Below are 22159 nucleotides of genomic sequence, written 5' to 3' on the forward strand. Positions count from 1 at the left end.
ATATATATATATATATATATATATATATATATATATATATATATATATATATATATATATATATATAATAGGACATCTATATTTTTTAATAAAACCATTCAGTAAAGTACGGGTCATTTTGACCCCCTTTATACATTCGTGAAGGTTTTTTTTTTTTGGTTCATGCATTTTAGGGTTAAATATCAAAAATCTAAACGGTGTTTCTCATACCTGACACCTAGATGAACACTGTACAGTTGGATGTGTGACTTTACATCATTCCCTGCAAATGCTATTGAGCTTTAAATAATGGTATATTTTGTGTATAAGCCTATTGAGTAATAAAATACATGTCAATATTTATATATGATTTAATAGTTTATTTTAATAAATATCAGAAATCTGAAAGGTGTTTCTCATACCAGACACCTACATGAACACTTTACAGTTGGTTATATGACTGTAAGTCATTCAATTCAAATGCTATTGAAGTTAGAAACATGTTTAACAATGTCGTATGTAACTTTACAGATGGTCCATTAATTTCCCCTTATCTGTCAATATCGAACGTCCAACATCAATCCCACTTTTTACCCAGTTTAAACCCAAACAATCTAAAAACGACACGGAGGAACGTTCGTTTAAACATCATCATCATCGGTTGCTCAGAAATAGACACTAGTTGGATCAAGGGACTCCGTTGGAGATAAACGTTTCTATCTAGGGACTCAGATGGAGGTAAACACGAGCGGAACACACAGCGGTGGACGTGCGACGCCTACTGAAGTAGAAAGATACTGACCGTAAAAATAAAGTATATTAAAATACTGTATATTAAATGATTACATTAGAGGTGAAGTGAGCGGCGGTGTGTTTATATAAACAGTTATCAGTTATATAAACTATAATATAATACTAAACTATAAATATATATATGTATATAAACTATAATTAAATAAATTATAATAATCTCAGTTATATAAACTATGTAGGCCGTTTTGCTAATATAGCTGAGTTTTATCGATAATCCTATTTTAAATCTAAACAACTAGAATTTTCTCGGACTTGTGATGTTTATTGGACAAAAAGTATTATGGAATAATGTTTCCTGCAGTGCGTTTTGAGATTTCTTCTGGGGTTATTTTAAACCTACATGCTTAACCGTCTCAAAAATATTTATTTAATTATACATAATTGGTGTGTGTATATATTTACATTTTATGACATTCATTCTATATTTGTTGTCAGTAACCATTGGAATTGAGACCATCAAGACTTTCTTTGTGTGTGTTTGTTTGTTTTATTGCGAACACACATCTCTCCCTCTGTTCCAGGGGCCTGGGGAACCTGAGGAGGAGAAATGTTGCATTTGTTTTAACAGAATCACTGGCCCGTGTGAGTGTTTCCTCATTCACCTGAAAACAGAAACATTAAGTGTACACACCATCACCTTTATTTTAAGTGCAGTTGATTAGCTCAGTGAGGTGTTGAGATCATGTATCTAACAAGGAGGTCGGAGGTCAGATAGCTCTAACAGATAGCCAATGACGAGGTTCTTCGTTGCTGTGCAGGTGTGAAGGTGTCCAAAAAGAACAAAATTATCCATGCGCTCTGTGTGAGTCACCGTCTACTTTAAAAAGACATGAGGGATCAGAATTTATTTTGTGTTATTTTACACACATTATATTTGTCAATACCAATGACTTAGATGAAGATCAAAATATTGCAGTTCTGTGGGTGGAAACACCTTGTCGATGAGAGAGAGATCAGAGGAAAATGGGCAGATAGGTTTGAGCTGCCAGGAAGGATCTAGTCACTCGTATAATCACTCTTTACAAACGCGGTGAGCAGAAAACCATCTCGGCATGCACAAAAGATCAAACCTTTAGGTGGATGAGCTACAAAAGCAGAAGAACAGGAATCTGAGGCGATCATGGGCATGGGCTAATAAATAACCTGGTCTTTTTCTAGTCTTTACAGATTTCGCAGCAAAAATGACGATGTTGTGGTAGAGCAACAAATTCAACTGATTGTGTCGACTAATGTTACGGAGCATGTGGTCCAACATTTCTTCACTTCCATGCTCACAACTTTAGTTTCTGCCTGCAGCCAGTTCCCGATTACTGTTTGACGTGTCTGTGTGTTGTGTGCGCGTGCAGGTTCAGAATGTGAGGACATAATCCCTGCTGTCACACGTGAGGAGTGCCCAGTGTCCAGGGGAGTGTGTAATGTAAGACACACACACACACAGTCCTTCACTGCATTTCTATACCTCAGTGATTTGGATGTAATAGAATACAAATCAATATGCATAATTGTACAGATAGTGGTGCTGTAATACTGTGTGTTTGTCCATGTTCAGCATAGATTTCACTTCCACTGTATCTCCCGCTGGCTAGAAGAGCAAAACATATGTCCTTTGGACAGGAGGTCATGGACATTTGAGGATGTGTGATCGCTGCAACACACACGATTCTCCGTTTATTTTAAAATGAATAAACTGCTTTAAAAAAAAAAAAAAAGTTGTTTCTATAGTAACAGTTCATTGACTTCGACCAACTAAACTATGGAACTAACAAAGTTTGCTAACTATCAAATAACTATAAACTGACTATAAAAGGGATCCTGTGTCTGGAGTTAATAAATAAAGTGTAATTATTGAGAAATTAAGAAGAGTAAAACACTTTGGTCCATGCTGTTATGGGAAAATACTCAACTTCAGGGTGGAAACAGTCGCTCTGCATTGGTACACCAACAGCAACGTTACTTGATTGTCTACGTTGAGGAATAAAATAACGTTCAATCCCATCACAGTGTGACCCCATTCTTACAGTAACAAGTTACTGATTCTACGCTCATATGCTATTTTCTTCTTTTTAAATCTAATCTTTCATGTATCCAATTTATTAAAGCATATTAAAGCAGTAGTGTCTTATGGATCTTTTACATCAGAGGATCTCAACCTTTTGCAACTAAAGTGTCTTAGTCTTCCCCATCATGTGGCTCACCCTATATTGGAGGAAAAAAGGTATAATGATTATCCATTCTATATAAAATATATCATTCAATTTGAAAAGCAATTGAAATACACTAAGTGCCCAAATGATGCCCAGTCTTTTTTTTTTTTTTTTTTTTTTTTTTTAAATTCACACCACCTCCTTCCCATCTCCCCATGCCCCCCTGGTTGAGAACCACTGTTTTATATGAACACAGCATGGCTGATTTTGTTTCATGATGCATTCTCCTTCAATATTAAAAACCCACAAGGCGTCAGATCTACAACAACCCAAACCTTTATTGATTGAAATAGTCGTTGAGATCGAAATAAATGCTCCTGGTCAAGGGGGTAAGAGGGGGGAGGGGGGACATTTTACCATGTCATTTCTCTGTTTTGTTCACAGAGTAGAACAGAAAAAACCCAACACCAATTCAGAAAACTTTAAGACCTGACTGGATGGAATGATGGTCAGTTTAACTCTTTTAGAATAATCTCCATGTCAGCTTGGGTTAAGTGCGGTAAAGGATTGGTACACAGTCAGGGTGAAAAGACATAAAAATCAGTCAGGTTCAGTATCCAAGGCAGTGACTGGACCATTTCAAACACCAATCGCAGCCCGGTTCTGTTTACAGTGTGATTCAGGACTGTTCCAGGAAGTGTTAAACTGAGACCGTGTGGTCTCCCCCCTTCTTTTTTCCCCTTTAATGGTTTACACTGATAAGCTGTTCCCTATGCCTAACTCCTTCATGGTGGTGTTCCATCCAATGCTCTCTAATATTCCTGAAATCTATCTAGTGTGCGAGTTAAAAATCATTTACTACATGTTTCTCTCACCTCCATCCAGTCACCACCCGTGTTAGTGCAGAGGAAGAAATACATCATGTAAGCAAGAGAGAGAGAGACAGAGAGAGTGGGGCAGTAAGCGCTATTTCAGAGCATTGACCTCATCACTAAACACGTGTCCTTCAGCTGCCTAGGCTTGCGGGTTGAACTTGGAGCTCAGTTTGTTGGTGAGAGCCATGATCTTCGGGTTGCCCTGGTATTTGGAGAGGTTGGCTAGATTCTGAGCCACGTCCTGGAAGGCTGCCATCACTTCAGCGTCACACACACACACACACACACACACACACACACACACACACACACACACACACACACGATTACATTGATTGCATCGATTATAAAATACCTCAACAATCGTTTGAGAGATCCACATGCTTCGAATTCCACGGACATTGTGGGTAACGTAGGAACCTGTTAACTACATTGAAAATGAGGTGCAAATCAGAACCTGGGAAACTTTGAAGGTAAGACTTTGTTTATGAAGATTAATATGCACGTCCTTAAAGGATTTTTCTCCTTTAATGGCATAAAAACCCTTTTTATTCGTTACTTGATTTAACTAGCATTTTAAGTAGCTACAGATGAAGGTTGATTTGACGGCACTATAACAGCATTTTGAACTGCTTGGGGATTGGTTCCACACCTTCATGGCCATGAGCACCTCGGGTCGTTAAAGAGCTCCTGCAAGCCGGGCATGCCGAACAGAGCTCCGCCTGGAAAACCTCCTGAACCTACAGGAGCACGGAACATAAACACCACAGCACAATAACACCCAACCAGCTTCCTATTCGTGCTGCATCACATCACACATGCACACACCTCTGTGTTTATCATCATCATCACACACACCTAGGAATCCTCCTTGTGCTCCTCCTCCTGCCTGGCTTCCTACACACACACACACACAGACAGTTTTAACAGTACTCTCTAAGATTCAGTGTAAAGAAACTGCACCACTCTGTCTCACCCTCTGTGCTTTCTCATGCTCCTCCCTTGCGTTCTTCACTCGCTCCTGCCGCTCTCTGATCTTGCTCTCCTCTCGTATTTACACCGGTGCACCTGGACCTTGTTGGCCTGTGAAGGAACATACACACAAGGGACACTTAGTCAGAGAGATACCAAATGTAGACAGACAAAAAGTGGGACATATTGAAGTGTGTGTCTGTACACACTTTAGGTTGAACCTCATTCAGCATGGCACTGGTATCTTCATCGTAGTCCAGTTTGCAGGCTGTAGCCAAATCTGTAGCTGCTTCCTCCCAGTGACCAAGTAACCACACACACACACACAGAGAGAGAGAGAGAGAGAGAGAGAGAGAGAGAGAGAGAGAGAGAGAGAGAGAGAGAGAGAGAGAGAGAGAGAGAGAGAGAGCACCTTAAAGCCTCAGAGATGACTATAAAAATTATGTGCATCATCCACAATACACCCACGCCCACCCCCACTTCAAAAGTGTTTGAAAATGATGATCACACTCGCACACACACTCGCAAGTGATTACACCCCTAACTGAAAATGTCCAAATTGAGCCCAATTAGCCATTTTCCCTCCCCAGTGTCATGTGACTTGTTAGTGTTACAAGGTCTCAGGTGTGAATTGGGAGCAGGTGTGTTAAATTTGGTGTCACCGCTCTCACACTCCCTCATACTGGTCACTGGAAGTTCAACATGGCACCTCATGGCAAAGAACTCTGAGGATCTGGGGGAAAAAAAAAAAAAAAGAAGAATTGTTACTCTACATAAACATGGCCTAGGCTATAAGAAGATTGCCAAGACCCTGACACTAAGCTCCAGCACGGTGGCCAAGACCATACAGCGGTTTAACAGGACAGGTTCCACTCAGAACAGGCCTCGCCATGGTCGACCAAAGAAGTTGAGTGCACGTGCTCAGCGTCATACCCAGAGGTTGTCTTTGGGAAATAGACGTTCGAGTGCTGCCAGCATTGCTGCAGAGGTTGAAGGGGTGGGGGGTCAGCCTGTCAGTGCTCAGACCATACGCCGCACACCGCGTCAAATTGGTCTGCATGGCTGTCTTCCCAGAAGGAAGCCTCTTCTAAAGATGATGCACAAGAAAGCCCACAAACAGTTTGCTGAAGACGAGCAGACTAGATTTATTTGGTTCAGATTGCGTCAAGTGTGTTTGGCTGCATTCAGGTGAGGAGTACAAAGACAAGTGTGTCTTGCCTACAGTCAAGCATGGTGGTGGAAGTGTCATGGTCTGGGGTTGCATGAGTGCTGCCGGCACTGGGGAACTACAGTTCATTGAGGGAACCATGAATGCCAACATGTACTGTGACATACTGAAGCAGAGAATGATCCCTTCCCTTCAGTGACTGGGCCGCAGGGCAGTATTCCAGCATGATGACGACCCAAACACCACCTTGGTCTTGGTGTATTTCTCCAATAGTCTTCTCACACACTGTCTGGTGATGCAGGCTGAGCTGACTGGATGATCCCAAAGCTGACACACTCTCTGCGCCAGGCACTGAAACAAAATCAATCGGTCTTGTAAACACCTTGATTTAAAAGTACAGACCATTTGACCTCCGTCGAAAGACTGATTTGTAAGGGGGTATCGTCCTGTTATTTCTTGTTGCACTTCATTGTTTGCAATAGAAACGGAAGATAGTGACTGGGTTTTGTTTCTTTTAAATCTTATTAGGTAAATAAATATGCACGGACACATATGCCACTTTGTGACAGTGAGTGATCTAGTTTGTAGCTGATTTAGTTTGTATGTGAAAAAAGCAACTGACACCTTTATTTCTTTCAAAAAGAAATGAAGGACAACTAGGAGACTGGCTGAACTACGATTGAGATCATCCTGATCTACATCTAGGACTGTAAACAGTTAGGCAAGCTGTCCATTTTGTGCAATCTACCCCTCTTTTATAATATTTCTATTTATACATGAACATGTATTTCATGTTTCTATTATAAATTCTCACAACATTTTAAATGGTAAAATACAGCAAAGTTAATGCGAAACTGGTCACTGCTTTGTGATGGGCAGCGAGACGAAAGTACGCACACAGCTTCTGTAAGTGCCACAGCGATTATTTTGCTGCTTTCCACAGGTGCTGTGCCACTAGAAATATGTACACAATCCCAAAATACACCATGCACTGTTTGTGACGTGCTTAAAAATAAATAAATTAATTAATTAATTAAAGTGATGTCACTCTGAAAAGTCTGCTGACATTTCTACACGTTTTTGCACACGGCGGTAAACATTACCTCACGAAGTCTTTTCAGGACACCGAATTTCACCTCTTCGTTGCCGTTGTTATCTAGATCAGCAAAAGAGAATGAAGAACAAGTTAATCAGAACTATAGCGAGAAGGGATCCAAAGACAGTAAACAAGCTTTTCTTTTGACATCAATAAAAAGTTTGCCTGCAACGTATCCTGCTCCTTAACTGCACTGCGTCGATGATATGATGCTGACTTGTGCATACGCATATCCTAATGGTCTTCTATAATGGTCTGTGAGATCAAAGCAGAATATAACTCCTAATTTATAACTTTTTAAGTGTATACCTTCAAACACTGTGCTTTCTCCCAGTACCAGAAGTTTTCGATATCAAGAGGACCTTATGAATTTTATTTTTTAAGTCTTATTCACAGTGACAGTATCTTCCGTGTTTACAATGAAGTAGAAGAGTAACTGGTTTTCCTTTTTCGTGAGGAAAACAAAATGGTCTCAGATTAAGGCGGAGATTCACAGTGAAAAAACAGTACTCTTTGCCAAAACTTCCATAATCATTCATATATGTTTTCTGTGTGCATGTGTAGTAGTAACCATCACCCGTCATAAGGCATGACACAAAAGGCTCAGTGGGGTGTAGAAAGCCATGGTCCACATACAGCCAGAAAGTGTTGTGAGGTAGACAGCGTACACCCAGCACACTCAAAAGTGTAGAATAACCTAAATATTTTCACACCATATCACATACAAGCATGTGTCTACGGTATACAAATATTAACAGGTATCACCTTTGTCTAAAATTGGGAGTGTGAGGACAGAAAGAGGAGGTTTCTCTCACCAGGTGGGAGGGGAAACAGTTCTTCCAGAACCCGACACATTGTAGGACACATTGTCCACTCGTCCGAGCTGCCCTGCTGTTTACTAGAGCACACAAAACAACGGTAATCGTTCATCTCAGACTAACCGCACTAGTTTTACTGGAAACTAGAGCCAAAAGAAAACATGGGGTCCTAGACCGTCTGTCTTATTTTCTGTAACAGTGTGTGTAAATAATGAAAATAAAACAATAGGTTTGACTGCCACCATTACAAAGTGAATAGTTACATAGGTGAATGTTAAACACATTTAGTGATGTGTTTAAACAGGTAGCTGATCCCTTTATGAATGAGGAGCTGAAAAAATTTAAAAGTTGCCCTTTAATTTTGATATTTAAGTTAGTCTTTGTCCCCCTTTCCGATTCTCATCCACTTGCTAGTTGCTATCAGACAACAGCCGGGCTAACGCCTGCTTCCGCTGAGACATGTGGAGCTCTGTTACCACAGATCTTTTCAATCTGCTGCTGCTTATACAACATTACATCCTTCCCACCCAGACAGCAAGGCCAATTACACTCTTTTTAGGCTCCTGACTAACCTGCAGTTCATTTACTACATTATGGCAGTCTGCAGCTTTGACAACCCTAATAGAACATAAACAGCATCACTTAATGCTCTTTATACTGTACATCACCATTCACAGGCAAAGTACAGAGTGACCCAAGTTCAGCTTCATCCAGAGTCTCCAATATGTGTCTGAGCAGCTCCAGCTACACACAAAAACACACACACAAAAGGTTTCTTCATGACACAGCAACATAAAGTGGGGCCCAAAAGTCTGAGACCACATCTGTCCATTTTTAAAATTTAAACGTGGAAACAAACAGAAGGTTTTAGAATTTTTTAATATTTAAAGCAAAAAATGTCAAATGTTCAATATCTTGGATATTTAATACTCAAGAGTCCAGGCCAGGTCGAGTGCATGCTGTCATTAAAGCAAAAAGGGGACGTACTAAATACTACGAAACTCAAATTCATGGAAATATTTTGAAGATTCTACTTTTCACTCAATTTGGAGTGAATAATATTTGTAATGAAAACTGTTGTATTAGAAAGTAATGCAAAATAGAAGCATTTTCAGTAGTGCTCTCAGACACCACTGTATTATAATGTACATGAAGGGTCTGCATCATCCATGCCTCCAATGTGGACATGTAACAGACAAAGCCCCTGTTGTGGGCTTCATAATCTTCTTGCGTACAAATGTAGATCCTACATGGGATTAGGCATTTGTGCTTTTGGGAAAGAATGGAATAGGGATACATTTAAAATTTTAAATCCTGAATATAAATATAAATATATATATATATATATTTTATATATATATATATATATATATATATATATATATATATATATATATATATATATATATATATATATATATATATATATACACACACACACACACACACACACACACACACAATATATATATACACATACACACAATATATATAATATATATATTTTTATTATATATTTAGTTCAGATATACTGAAAAAACCTAGCAAACGGCTGGATTATGATAGCAAACAATTAACACCCTAGCAACCGGCTGAGTTTCCTTAGCAAATCAACGAACTACAACCTAATAACTGCCTGGGATCATATTGAAACCTCCTAGAAACACCATGGCAACCAACTTGGTTAACATAGCAATGACCTAGCAACAACCTAGCAACCAACTGGAATATGAGAGCAACCCCCTAGCATCCAACTGGGTTAGCACAACAATCTCCTAGCAACACTCTAGCAACCAAGTTGAATATGCTAGTAACCACCTGGGTTAGTTTAGCAACCAACTTGAATATGGTAGCAACATTTTTATATTTTAACGTAGATTTTTGCCTTTTAATCTTTACACACTTTAAACTGTTAAATGTTTTTACAATTTTTCAAGTCAATGACAGCAAAAAACTGTACAATAGTTTAATTATTAAGAATGATCTGACTTCGAAACGAGCTGAGTGAATGAATCCGCTGCAGAGGGTCCAGCAGGTAAGAGTCGATACAGCGATGCAAGTTCTGCGATAGAGTCCCTTCTTACACAGGCGTAGTTACCGCGCTCCTTGGCACAGTTCTCCACAGTCCTTGTCCCTTCAGTTCCACGGTGAAAACTGCGGCTGGCGGTTACAGCTGTCCGTCTCTCACGACGACATTAGCTTAAACGTCCACGGGTTACAGTTTATACTTAGCCCTTTTCAAGCTAGTGCAAAACAATAAACGCAGATAACCTTGCTGCACTTCACTTAAACCTACGGTTCACAAAGTTACCAAACAGAGTTGCACACGACTCTTCGCTGAACAAAATGATATTTGCGCCACTACTGTAGCAGTACTTTAGTCTACAATCATCACCTCAGCATTAAAACTCCATTTTCTTTTCCCGCTCTGCTCCCGCGTCATTCCCTCCAAGTCCACTTCACCGCTCCTCCCTTTTCCCCACTCCCCAACAGAGGTGATCTCTGATTGGCTACGAGTGTAATTAACCAGGAAACGTATTGGCTTAGACACCTGCGTGAAGTCCCCCCCCCAACATCATTGTGGCAATGTCATGCTGCTTTAGGGCTGCTGGGGCTTTTATCAAGGTGGAGGGAATCATTAATAGTTACAAATAATAGTCGATTTTAGTGCAAAATCTTTAGGTGTCTGCTATTAAGTTGAAGGAATTTCACCTTTCAGCATGACAATAACCCAAAGCATACCTCCAAATCAACAAATGAATGGCTTAACCAAAAGATCAATGTTTTTTAGCTAGAGCACAGACCTGAATTCAACTAAAAATCTGTCAGGTGACCTGAAGTGTGTATGCGAGATGCCCATACAATTTGATGTATCTAGAATGTTTTTGCAATAATGATTTTGAAAATATTGCCAATTCAAGATCTGCCACACTTAAACTTTTACCCAAATAGACTGAGTGGTGTAATAAAATCAAAAGGTGAGTCAACAAAGTATTTGGGTGTGCACACTTATTTTTCCTTTTTTTCCTAAAATGTCTGATCATTTTCCACTTCATTTTTATAACTTGTAATTTCACATTAAATTTTTTACATCACAAAAACCTGCCATTTTTAACAGGGGTGTAAAGACTATATATCCAGCGTATGCCATTAACTCACCTTTCCTTTTGTAACACTGTGAGTGCCCTCTCAGGCACCAGGCACCATAACCAGTTTCTACTTGATAGGTTATTTGTGGTCATATACAAAGCCAGCTGCTGGGTGTGAACACCAGCAGGAAGTGTCTAACTCAATGGTATGAAGGTAAAGTGATCACATAAAGCAGATTTCACATTCTCACTTGCCGGATGTCATCTTATAAGTTACACGCGCACGCACGCGCGCGCGCACACAGAAGGAGATTAGAATTGAACAGAAAACATTGAGTAAAAGAAAGAAAGGAATTTGAGAATTAAAGATGAAACAATAAAGAAAGTAAGGAAGCTCAGAATGAAGGGAAAATAGATTTAAGAAAAGGAAGAAGGGGTGCTTAGAAGTACAGAGAAAGTAGATTAAGGAAAAGAAGACTAAAGAAGAGGCTAGGGATAAATATTTGGGTCGTTTAAGTTAAGAGTGACTTATTCCTTTATTATTTGTGCCTTGGAGTTTGGGCATGCAGGGACAAGGCGATTTTGAGTTGTTATTTTCCTCTTAAGCCGAATGCACTGCAGTTCTCACATTTCTGACCCCTCACTGTGTCACACAAGCACCACTACCCTCACGTACATTGCTCCTGGAATCAACTTGGCACTTCCTCGCTCTCACATTTGGATTCATTAAACAATATATGGTGCTGTGAAAAAGTATTTGCCTGATTTCCTCTGTTTTTGTGTATATCTCATACTAAATAGTTTTAGATCTTCAAATGAAATACAACACAAAACGAAGGCAACCTGAGTAAACACACAATACAAATGTTATTTATTTATATCTTTTATTGAAGCAAAAATAAAAATGTAAATAAAAAATATCCAACACCTATCACCAATGTGAAAAACTAATTGCCCCCTTAAACTTAAAATCAGGTTGTGCCACCTTTAGCAGCAATAACTTCAACCAAATGCTTCTAATAAATGGAGATCAGTCTTTCACGCATGTCTAGGACTAGGATTTACTCCTATTCTTTGGATCACTGGCTTGCTGAATAACCCAGTTGCGTTTGATTCAATTTACGGACTGAAGACTGGATGTTCTCTTATGATTGAGTTGCAGTTATTGTGTACAAAAAAAATAAGATAGGGTGGGAGCAGTGTTTCAGCCAAATATGTTCCCACAAGGCTACAACTGTCAGATATCCCTAACTTTGGTTCATTAGCAGCTTTATTGTTGTTAATTTAGTATAATTTAGCTTTAACATCAAGCTGGAAGCATTATGATAAGGTGTTATGTTGATATTGAATTAATGTTGCAGTACTAAAACACTTTCCGTCAGTTTATCTTAAATTTGTGTTGAAAATCCACTAAAATGCAGTTAGCTCAGGTATAACACCAACCAGAATGCAATCTGTGAACCCCTAATCCTCTCCCTTATTTGTAACAAATTAAATTAAGTTACCATGTGGTGGTAATTCTGTCTGCATTTATCCCTTTAGAGAGTAAAAGAGTAACGTTGCCTTATTCATGAGAAAAGCTTGTCGCAAGGTCACATCTGCTGTGTTTTTGACTATGTTTGAAGGATGTTAATGGAATGTACCTTCACTTAGTCTGCACAGGGCAAAATGACTTAGCTTACATAATCATCCTGCAGCAGCTATCCAAGCTTATGTGAGCACATGATAAATACAATTATGTTTATTTCAGAGTGCAGATTAGACCACCTGCCCAGATATTGTGTTACCTGCCAGCTCAAATGATTCTTAGCACATCAGAAAGACAAAATGATTCTCAAGATAATAAAAAAAAGTAAGAAAACCGAAGCTGTTGTGATCCTTGCTGACTTTTAACATCAGAATTAGCAATAGAAACATAACTGACTTACAAGGTACCTCAAAATACTGTATGCTAGAGAAGCCTAGCAAGGCTAATGAGTAAGCACAGAAGAAAATCATGACTTACATGATTAAATAACTTCGTCATCACCACTAATGCTACTGTCTGACATTCACTAAAACTGCATGAGCACATAATACTTCTGTTTAGGATAAGAAGTTATCCCAGAACAAGCCACAGAAATATGCCTAGACTATGAGTCATTTCAGAACAAGCAACATGAACATATCTAGCTAATTAATTACCAAAGAATAAGCAACACAAATCATTGCCAACCTAAAAAGTTAGCACAGAATAACCTACAGAAACATAGCAATGCTAAGATTTTACCTCAGAATTAGCAACAGAAACTTACCTCATTAAAAGTTACCTCGGAAAAAGGCAAACAAAGATCTAGAGACATACAGCCAGGCTAACACATATTACCTCACAAAAATTAATCTTAGGGAAATGATATGAAACCTGGAGTTGTCCCTGAATATTTCACTTTGATATGTGTATCACAAGACATATGTTACTTCAATTTTATGTGTATACAATTTCTCTCAGGTTTTTCCTTTTTTCACACACTGCATTTTAATTAGCACCAGGAGGAAAGGTTATAAATGATTACGGTTATTATGTAAGTTGGAATTACTAGTTGTCTTTTGTGACAACTCTGACAATAAAATAATTCCTAGAGGGTTTGGATGATTGCATTTGTGTGTTAGGACAGAATTGGCACATCTGTTTCTTAGTGACAAAAAATGATTTCTATGAAATAACATTGGCACTTAAAAATGAATGGATATTTTAAGTGGGATGATTCAATATGACACTCATTTCAAATATTGCCATTCCCAAGAAAGCATCTGCTTTCTAACACTTATAAAATATCAAATAAGTATGATATAGGGATAATAAAACAGGACTTGGTCTCGACAGAGGTGGACTCGAACCCAATACTAGTGAAATGTGGGTATGTTGGGCATGCAGAAGCTCTGAGCAGAAATAGAGCATAAGGATGAATCAGGCAGGTTTGGAGAGCAAGAGGAGACACAGCAGTGGAGGTGAGGGTCTGGCACCAGCATCACATCAGGCAGCAGAAGTGCACATACTGCGCGCGCGAGAGAGAGAGAGAGAGAGAGAGCGAGAGCGAGCACAGATTGTTAGGTGTGCTCTTAGTCTATAGTGTTTTAAAACGGTGCGCATTAAGATTAGGGTGCAAGCAGGGACACTGGCAGGTCTAGCTGAAATGAATATAGTAAAGTTCTTGTTCTAATACATTAAGGAGATAGGAGATAGTAAGGAGATGTTTATTTAACATTTATGAAATACGTCTCCAGTGTCAGCACGATGTAACCATTAGGGGAGACATCAAGGCAGAGAACTTTGCTTTCTAGTCTAACTTCATGTGAGAGAAAAAGAGAGGCTGGTAAGGGAGCTTATAACTATTTATAGCTGCTATATTTAATGTATGTTATCGATAACATTATATAAACTAACTCATTTCTTTGACGATCCAAAATATTGAAAGCAACAATAAATGGGTAAAAGCATCAGTATAATCACCAGATCATCATCAGAAATGAGGTGAGTAGGTTTTCTTACTCCTAGCTGTGACTCTTTAATATTATTATTATTATTATTATTATTATTATTATTATTATTATTATTAATAATAATAATAATAATATTAATAATAAAACTGTATGGATTCTTCTCCCTGCCTATTTAGTAAGCAAAGTAATATTCTGAAGGACTTCCTTCTTCCAGATCTCAAAAAAGGTAAATGTCTATAAACATGTGTACGACTAAACTCTGAAGTTAAATAGTATCGTTACGATACCTTGTTGGAGACAAGCGCGGACGAACAGGACTAGAGTGCGGGGATCAGGCGGAAGACAGCAGTAGGTCAGGGGATCGGGCGAACAATCCACACTGGGTTAGAGAGGGAAACGTAATCCAAATACAGGCGATAACTCCAAAAACCGTAGAAATCCAAAACATAGACAAAGGCTTGGTGAACGTCAGAGGAAAGGCTGCTGAGCGTTTATTTCACGAGGTGCTGAAGTTAACGAGGCCTTTTATAACGTATGATGCAGCACAGGTGTTAGCACTCAGTACTCCGAACATGAGCACGTGCATGGCCAAGAAGTGTAGTTCTCGGTGGCCATGTTTGTAGTTGGCACTGAATTCTGGGAACTGTAGTTGCAAGTTCGCCGCAACGTGACTAGTATAAATAAGTGTCGGTGTGATGTGTGGTTGTGATTAATTCTATGCTTGTTTAGATGGGGTGAAGCTTTATCTCCAGAAGATCAGAAAAGTTGCTTCAGATCACAGGGGCTCAGAGATTAAACTGAAAAAGGTGGAAAATTAGTTTCAAGGTCGGAACTTTGAAAGAAACATCGTACAAAGATGAGCCCGAGATGTTCGAGGAGTGGGAGCAGTTCTACCTCCCAGAACACATGTTCATGGAGGTGATTGGTGTTGTTGAGAAGTTCCCCTGTAACTCCGCCGATGATGAGCTGGTGCTGATGGTGTGTGAGGACGGGAAGGTGTTTACTTTTGAAGGTAACAGGCTGCATCTCGTCTCTAACAACCTGGAAGAGCTGTTTAAGAATGGTCTCCAGTTTCCTGGAACCGAACAGTATTACCGTGGGCAAAGCTATGAGGACCTGGTGAGTTCATCATGGTTTATAATTTAAATTCACAGTAAATGAACTCTTTCATGTAAAGTGTCTATGCTTATGGAGAATCAATTTAAGGCTGTTTTTAAGAAAAGATGCAAAGTGTAATTTAACATAAACCAGAGGCTATTTGCTTTTCTAAACACCCCTGATAGATCTTTTTACACAATACCACAGATTAAATTCTCCAGTGAGCATCTTTTTTTTTTTTTTTTTTAAATTTAATTTAACAATTTGATGTTTAGCAATTATAGTGAATTGTAAATTTCCTAATATAAAAATGATATAATTAAATATTATTTAATTAAAAAGCATTCTGGTGCAGATTCTTTAATTAATGCCTTTTATGTTTGTTTTATTAAAGATAAAAAATAGTTTAGTTTGTTTTTACCTCCTTAATCAGCTGCATCATGCAACAGTCTCAGGCCATAAATATTTTTGTCAACAATATCACTTCATGTTTTTTCTTAGACTAACATTACAGGAAAATATAATTTCTGCAATTAAAACAAGTAAAATAAACTGCATGAAAAGGTTAATGTAACTTCTCAGGAGCAGGTTATTCTGTACATTCTGAAATGTGGGTTAAATATTGGGGATTAGTGAAAGATTACCATTATGTTTAAAGTAAATCAGCAAGGTTTAAGCGTGTAAAGCTTTGCTGATAGATGTTGCGTTTTCGTGTCTGTCTGTAGAGCGATGATGATTGGGACAAGGTGAGGGAATCAAAAGAAGTGAAGGAGAAGATGAAGGCTCACTAGGAAATGCTGGAGAGTATGAAGGTCTCCTATCAACAACCTGGACAGAATCATGGGGAGAGAGCGAGAAGTGGTGAGAAATACAGAGTGGTGTTTACTGAGCTGTCGCTATCGCTATCTGAGATATAAATAATTACAGGCCAGAGTACGCCTAATAAATCTTTATTCAGCATGTTTCATGTATATTTCACAACACAAAGTTCTACAAATACAAGAAACAAATCAGAAGAAAAAATGGACAATAACCTTTAATGATGCAGTTTAACTGTCTGTGATGATGATGATGAGCACTGTAAATACTTATATGCGACTGTATTTCTCTACAGCCAATCCCTTTTCCTTAGGGAAAGCCATTAGTTCCTGTTTGAAACATGCAGTAAGATTAAAATCGTCTGGGTTTGGATCACATGTGTGTAATTTATTTAAGCCTTGAAGCTGACTGTAAAATCTTGCTGATGTCCCACACGGTTCAAGTAAATAATAAAATCTTTATTAATCAGAGAATCTTGTTTTTGTTATTTGATGCGTTTCATTTGCAGTTTAAAAATGAGCCATTAAAAGGAGGTGAGCGCAGAGTGTGTGCGCGCGAGTGTGTGCGCGAGCGTAATGTGTCGTTTAGAGGTGAAGAGACGGGACACAATCCCATGAGATCAGCGTGTTTATTAGGGCAAATACAAAAATCATCGTCACGGATCAAAGTGTAGCCAGTTAAAAAGATTAAACTACTGAACTGGAAAAGAAGTTTCAGTAAAATTTCAGTAAAACACTGGTTTAACCTCCTGGGAAACCGCTCTACCCTGGAAATAATCTAAATTTAATCCGTAGCAATAAATAATTTCAGGACATGTGGTCATGATTATTACAGAACAGTGAGAAATAGTTCCATTCTACACCCCTCTTTGGATCAAATATTTATTCATCTAACTTGTTAGAAATCTTCATCCTCAATTCTCTCTATAGCAGGAAAAAAAAAGTGTTATTTAGAGTGTGTAGTGTAATGATATAAAATATCCTATGACACTTTTTGTAATAAAGTAATATCTGTAATAAAACATACGTAGACCGCACTAAGTAAAGAACATTATTCGCATTTCATCTAAAATGTCATGGCGTCAAAACTTAAAGCAGCGGTCATCAGTGCAGAATTTATTTCTGAAGTAAAACGGCTAAATGTTTTAAAAGGTTACTTAAAATGGACAAGTTTAATTACTTTCCTCACCAAAAAGCTGGAAAGGTAATGTTTATCTGCATAAACATACATCTCTCTCTATCTATAAAGCTATTAAACAAATAAATAAATAGATATACAACCATTATTAACTATTTCATCATCGATATTTAATCATTTTAATGTAGAATTAATTCCATTTGGGAAATTCACCCTGGGAGGTGGGTTTTTTTCCAGGAAAATAAACAGTTCTTTATGCTGGACGTGTGCATTTTGGACGTGCGCGGACCTAAAGCTGTTTTTAAAGCATTTCACAGAGACTGATCCTGAACTGCAGGTTTATGTCAGGTTGACTGCATCCTGTATGTATCCGTGGTTACAGAATTAGAATTGGAACCTTGGAATCATGAGCTGCTATTATTCTGAAATCCAGAATCGGAACATCCCGGAGTATAAAAGCTGATCTGCAACAACACAATCCACATTCAGATGAAAGCTGTACATTCAGTAGCTCTGAGCTGCACAAGAACACTGGACACAATATGAGTAAACAGGAAGAAGAGAAGGAAATGGACAGGAAGGTGGACCCAATGTCCTGCAACATCCTCAATGAGCTGCGGTTAGAGAAGCAGCTCTGTGACGTAGTCCTCATGGTGGACGGCGCCGAGTTCCACATGCACAAGATCATCCTGTGTGGCTGCAGCCTGTACTTCATGGCTCTCTTCAACCACGCCTGGTACCCTCCTGATAAGCCCAGGTACAGCATCCCTAACATTTCTGCCGAGATAATGGAGCTGATCGTGGAGTACGTGTATATAAGACGTGTTAACATCACGGAGAAAAACGTGTGTAAACTGCTGATCGCTGCTGATTATCTGTTGGTGACCAGCCTGGTGAATCAATGCTGCGCATTCCTGAAGGCTCAGCTGTGTCCAGAGAACTGCGTTAACATCTGGCATTTTGCTCACTCCTACTTCTGCGAGACGTTGGAGCAGCAGGCCTTCCTGTTTATCTTGCACAACTTTGAGGAGGTGGTGCGCCTCTCTGAGGAGTTCCTGGACCTGACAGTCGAGCAGCTGAGCGAGATCATCGAGAAGGACGAACTGATTGTGAAACGGGAGAGCGTGGTGTTCGAGGCCATCTTACAGTGGATCAAACATGCGCCATGGAAACGGAAAGCGCACATAGGAGTGTTACTGCCCAAGGTGCGTCTGGGGCTACTGCCGCACGATTACCTTATGAACAATGTGAGCCACAACGTTTTAGTGATGGACGACGTGACATGTAAGCCGATTGTCACCAGCGTTCTGATGGGCATCGATGACCTCAACCCGAGCCTTTTTCTCAGCTCTGATCTCACGAGACGCCGCCTGCCCAGTGCCGTTCTGCTGGCCATCGGTGGCTGGACCCCAGGGGGTGTCACCAATACCATAGAAGCGTACGATACGCAAGCGGCACGCTGGGTCAACGTCACGTACAACGACGAGATTCCACGAGCCTTTCAAGGGACGGTGTATCTGAACGGCTTCATGTACTGCATCGGAGGATTATACTGGATGAAATCGCCATACAGGTGGAGATCGACACGTAGTGTGAGAAGGTTTGACCCAGCCACCAGAATATGGGCTCACATGAGCCCCATGCGATCTCGCCGAAAAGACCTGAGCGTGTGTGTGCTGGACGGTTGTATCTATGTGATGGGAGGATCTGATGGCGCTGAACATCTGAATACGGTTGAGCGATATGAACCTGAGAATGATAAGTGGAGCATGATCGCGCCAATGCACGAGCGAAGGAGCGAAGCAAGCGCTACAGTACTGAACGGCAAAGTGTACGTATGCGGAGGGTTTGACGGGAGCGAGCATTTGTTCACGGCCGAGTATTACACTCCTCAGACGGGAGCGTGGACCCTCATCCCCCCCATGATGATCAGTAGGCGTGGACTGGGCGTGGTCGCATACGGAGGACAGGTTTACGCTGTCGGGGGATATGATGGTAATAATAACCTAAGCGATGTAGAGGTGTATAATCCTCAGACCAACGTGTGGAGAAAAGGTCCAGCCATGAATAACCAGCGCAGCCACTTCGGCATTGCGGTGCTGGACAATCTCATGTTTGTTGCTGGAGGAATTACCCACACTACGATCATGGATGAAGTGGAGTGTTTTGATGAGCAGACTTCTGAATGGCATGCAGTTGAAAACATGGGGATTTCCCGCCATTCTCTGAGTTGCTGTGTGCTGTGTGGTTTACCCAACATCGCCGAGTACACTGTGCCCCAAGACAATCCCTACAGAATCCCTCAGAGCTCACGGAGCACCAGGGGCTACCTCACACCTCCTGCCAATGTCTGAGATGTACAAATAAACCTCTCCCTTCATCAGCATCCTTTTGTTCTCGAAAATCAAATGAAACATTCTGAAGCAGTCAAACTACTGAATTTGCCTTTTGTTTATTCTCATATGCTGCAAGCTGTTGTACTGAAACTCGTAAAACCACAACGTCCCTCATGGAGACGTGCGATGGAACAGTTAACGTCCACCGTCTTGAGATCTCACACACACACACACACACACACACACACACACAGTCCTTCACTGCATTTCTATACCTCAGTGATTTGGATGTAATAGAATACAAATCAATATGCATAATTGTACAGGTAGTGGTGCTGTAATACTGTGTGTGTTTGTCCATGTTCAGCATCGATTTCACTTCCACTGTATCTCCCGCTGGCTAGAAAGGAGCAACACATGTCCTGTGGACAGGAGGTCATGGACATTTGAGGATGTGTGATCGCTGCAACACACACGATTCTCCGTTTATTTTAAAATGAATAAACTGCTTTAAAAAAAAAAAGTTGTTTCTATAGTAACAGTTCATTGACTTCGACCAACTAAACTATGGAACTAACAAAGTTTGCTAACTATCAAATAACTATAAACTGACTATAAAAGGGATCCTGTGTCTGGAGTTAATAAATAAAGTGTAATTATTGAGAAATTAAGAAGAGTAAAACACTTTGGTCCATGCTGTTATGGGAAAATACTCAACTTCAGGGTGGAAACAGTCGCTCTGCATTGGTACACCAACAGCAACGTTACTTGATTGTCTACGTTGAGGAATAAAATAACGTTCAATCCCATCACAGTGTGACCCCATTCTTACAGTAACAAGTTACTGATTCTACGCTCATATGCTATTTTCTTCTTTTTAAATCTAATCTTTCATGTATCCAATTTATTAAAGCATAATAAATTCCCCTTTGGTTAATTTATTTCTACACACACATCATATTGTCCTTGGGAATTCCCTCGTATTCCTTGTATTTTCCGTTCATTTGTCTCGTCTGAATCTTTATTCACTGTGAATAAGGTGCTCTTTAATTTACTTTTAATGCTTTTAATAACAATAAAACACCTTTTTTCTTCTTCTTCTTTTCTCTCTCTGCCAAAACTGCACTCCCCTTATACTTAAATTATGTCATTAGATAGTTAAACTGATTCAGTGCCTTGTCAAGGGAGAACTAAAATGTGCTATATTTAATTCTCGAAAGTGTCGATAATATCATTTCAGCACTTTATCTGTTCAGCTTTGAATGCTTTCAAAATTTTTTAAATGCTCCGATACCACATGATGCTGTGGGAGAGATTGGACGACACTAAATAAGCGTGATCTGGATGTATTTCATACTTAATTATCAAAGCATGCTGCTCTGCTCTTCACAATATCAAGAGGAGGAACCACAGCGTCTTCCTACTATACAAGTCACCTTATGTTTAAACATCTTATGGTGTTTAAACCGTATTGGTGGGCATGGTCATTAAATATAAGTGCAAAGGGTAGTTGTGGAGGAAAAAGGAGAGAGCACTGCACTTCAGCAAGCACTTCTAAAAGATAAAAACTGAGCGAAATAAAATGTTCCATCACATCCCTGATTAATTGTTCAGTACTTAATCAGTTCAGTGTGAAGATCAGGATCAGTATGGATGAGTAGCAAACAGCATGCACTCGTACAAGAAATGTTATCGATGCAGCTCTAATCATCATTTCATTTAGTAATATGTTTAATAGTTTGATAAGCTCTACACATAGAACCGGAGCCTAAGATTGTACATTCATTTAGACTCTGTTGCCTTTAATACTTACTTTTCAATGCTGAAGTAATTAGGCACTTATTGACAATAACTTCTATTTGTACTGTCAGTCTTTAGTTAGCGCTAGGAGTGTATCAGGGCCACACATGCCTAAAATATTTGCCCCTCCCACCTTTTTGTTTGCCCCTTTTATTTTTCTCTGCATGACTGATGAATGTCATGTGACTTGTGTGAAGGGCCCCACTGGGTTCTGCTCCCTGATGATGTGGTTTTAAGGCAGTTATTGAATACCTGTATTTGTGTTCATTATAGGAAATCAATAAAATTTATTGACTGAATAAGTTGTGCTGTTTTGGCCAAAGGCTGGAGGGCTCTAAAGGACAATTTTTTTTCAGGGGCTTCCACCCACCCCACTCTTTATTTATTTTATAATGTGTTAGCCTAACGCTTACTATAGGCACTAGCTAACTACTTAGTCACTAACTTTTTTTCCACGTCAGTTACAGAAACAAGAACGCGGTCAAACTGACTAAAGCTTTTTTTTTTTTTTTTGTTAGATTTATATAGCGCTTTT

At 39.4% G+C, this 22159-nt stretch overlaps 2 protein-coding genes and 1 long non-coding RNA gene across 21 annotated transcripts; 2 read left to right on the forward strand and 1 right to left on the reverse strand.

Annotated features, from left to right (window-relative positions):
- The first annotated feature begins 324 nt into the window (after positions 1 to 324).
- On the forward strand, positions 325 to 2440 carry LOC108279790 (RING-box protein 1-like). Its single transcript, XM_017494277.3, has 4 exons — positions 325 to 717; positions 1314 to 1374; positions 2139 to 2209; positions 2342 to 2440. The coding sequence occupies exons 1-4, from the start codon at positions 712 to 714 to the stop codon at positions 2432 to 2434; spliced, it is 231 nt and encodes a 76-aa protein (XP_017349766.1). The 5' UTR covers positions 325 to 711; the 3' UTR covers positions 2435 to 2440.
- On the reverse strand, positions 905 to 14968 carry LOC108279791 (uncharacterized). Of its 19 annotated transcripts, none has more exons than XR_008398450.1 (9): positions 9855 to 10379; positions 7055 to 7945; positions 6119 to 6302; positions 5717 to 5870; positions 4993 to 5516; positions 4640 to 4894; positions 4464 to 4551; positions 1430 to 4069; positions 906 to 1326 (listed from the first exon to the last, which is right to left on the reverse strand). It is a non-coding gene; the product is annotated as an uncharacterized LOC108279791 (long non-coding RNA). The 19 variants fall into 19 exon arrangements; XR_008398445.1 differs by having other exon boundaries at positions 907 to 1326; positions 1430 to 4551; positions 4670 to 4708; positions 4788 to 4894; positions 9855 to 10377; XR_008398447.1 differs by having other exon boundaries at positions 907 to 1326; positions 1430 to 4551; positions 4640 to 4708; positions 4788 to 4894; positions 9855 to 10377.
- Positions 14969 to 17915: 2947 nt separating this feature from the next.
- On the forward strand, positions 17916 to 20550 carry LOC108279789 (kelch-like protein 10). Its single transcript, XM_053688510.1, has one exon. The coding sequence runs from the start codon at positions 18031 to 18033 to the stop codon at positions 19840 to 19842; it is 1812 nt and encodes a 603-aa protein (XP_053544485.1). The 5' UTR covers positions 17916 to 18030; the 3' UTR covers positions 19843 to 20550.
- Positions 20551 to 22159: the final 1609 nt, after the last annotated feature.

This window comes from Ictalurus punctatus, chromosome 19 (genome assembly GCF_001660625.3).
Source record: "Ictalurus punctatus breed USDA103 chromosome 19, Coco_2.0, whole genome shotgun sequence".
NCBI classification, from domain to species: domain Eukaryota; kingdom Metazoa; phylum Chordata; class Actinopteri; order Siluriformes; family Ictaluridae; genus Ictalurus; species Ictalurus punctatus.

Coding starts and splice junctions, on each gene's coding strand:
- LOC108279790 (XM_017494277.3), top strand. Junction 1,375..2,138: donor TAACAGAATCACTGGCCCGT/GTGAGTGTTTCC, acceptor GTGCGCGTGCAG/GTTCAGAATGTGAGGACATA. Junction 2,210..2,341: donor TGTCCAGGGGAGTGTGTAAT/GTAAGACACACA, acceptor GTCCATGTTCAG/CATAGATTTCACTTCCACTG.
- LOC108279789 (XM_053688510.1), top strand. CDS start 18,031: ATGAGTAAACAGGAAGAAGAGAAGGAAATGGACAGGAAGGTGGACCCA.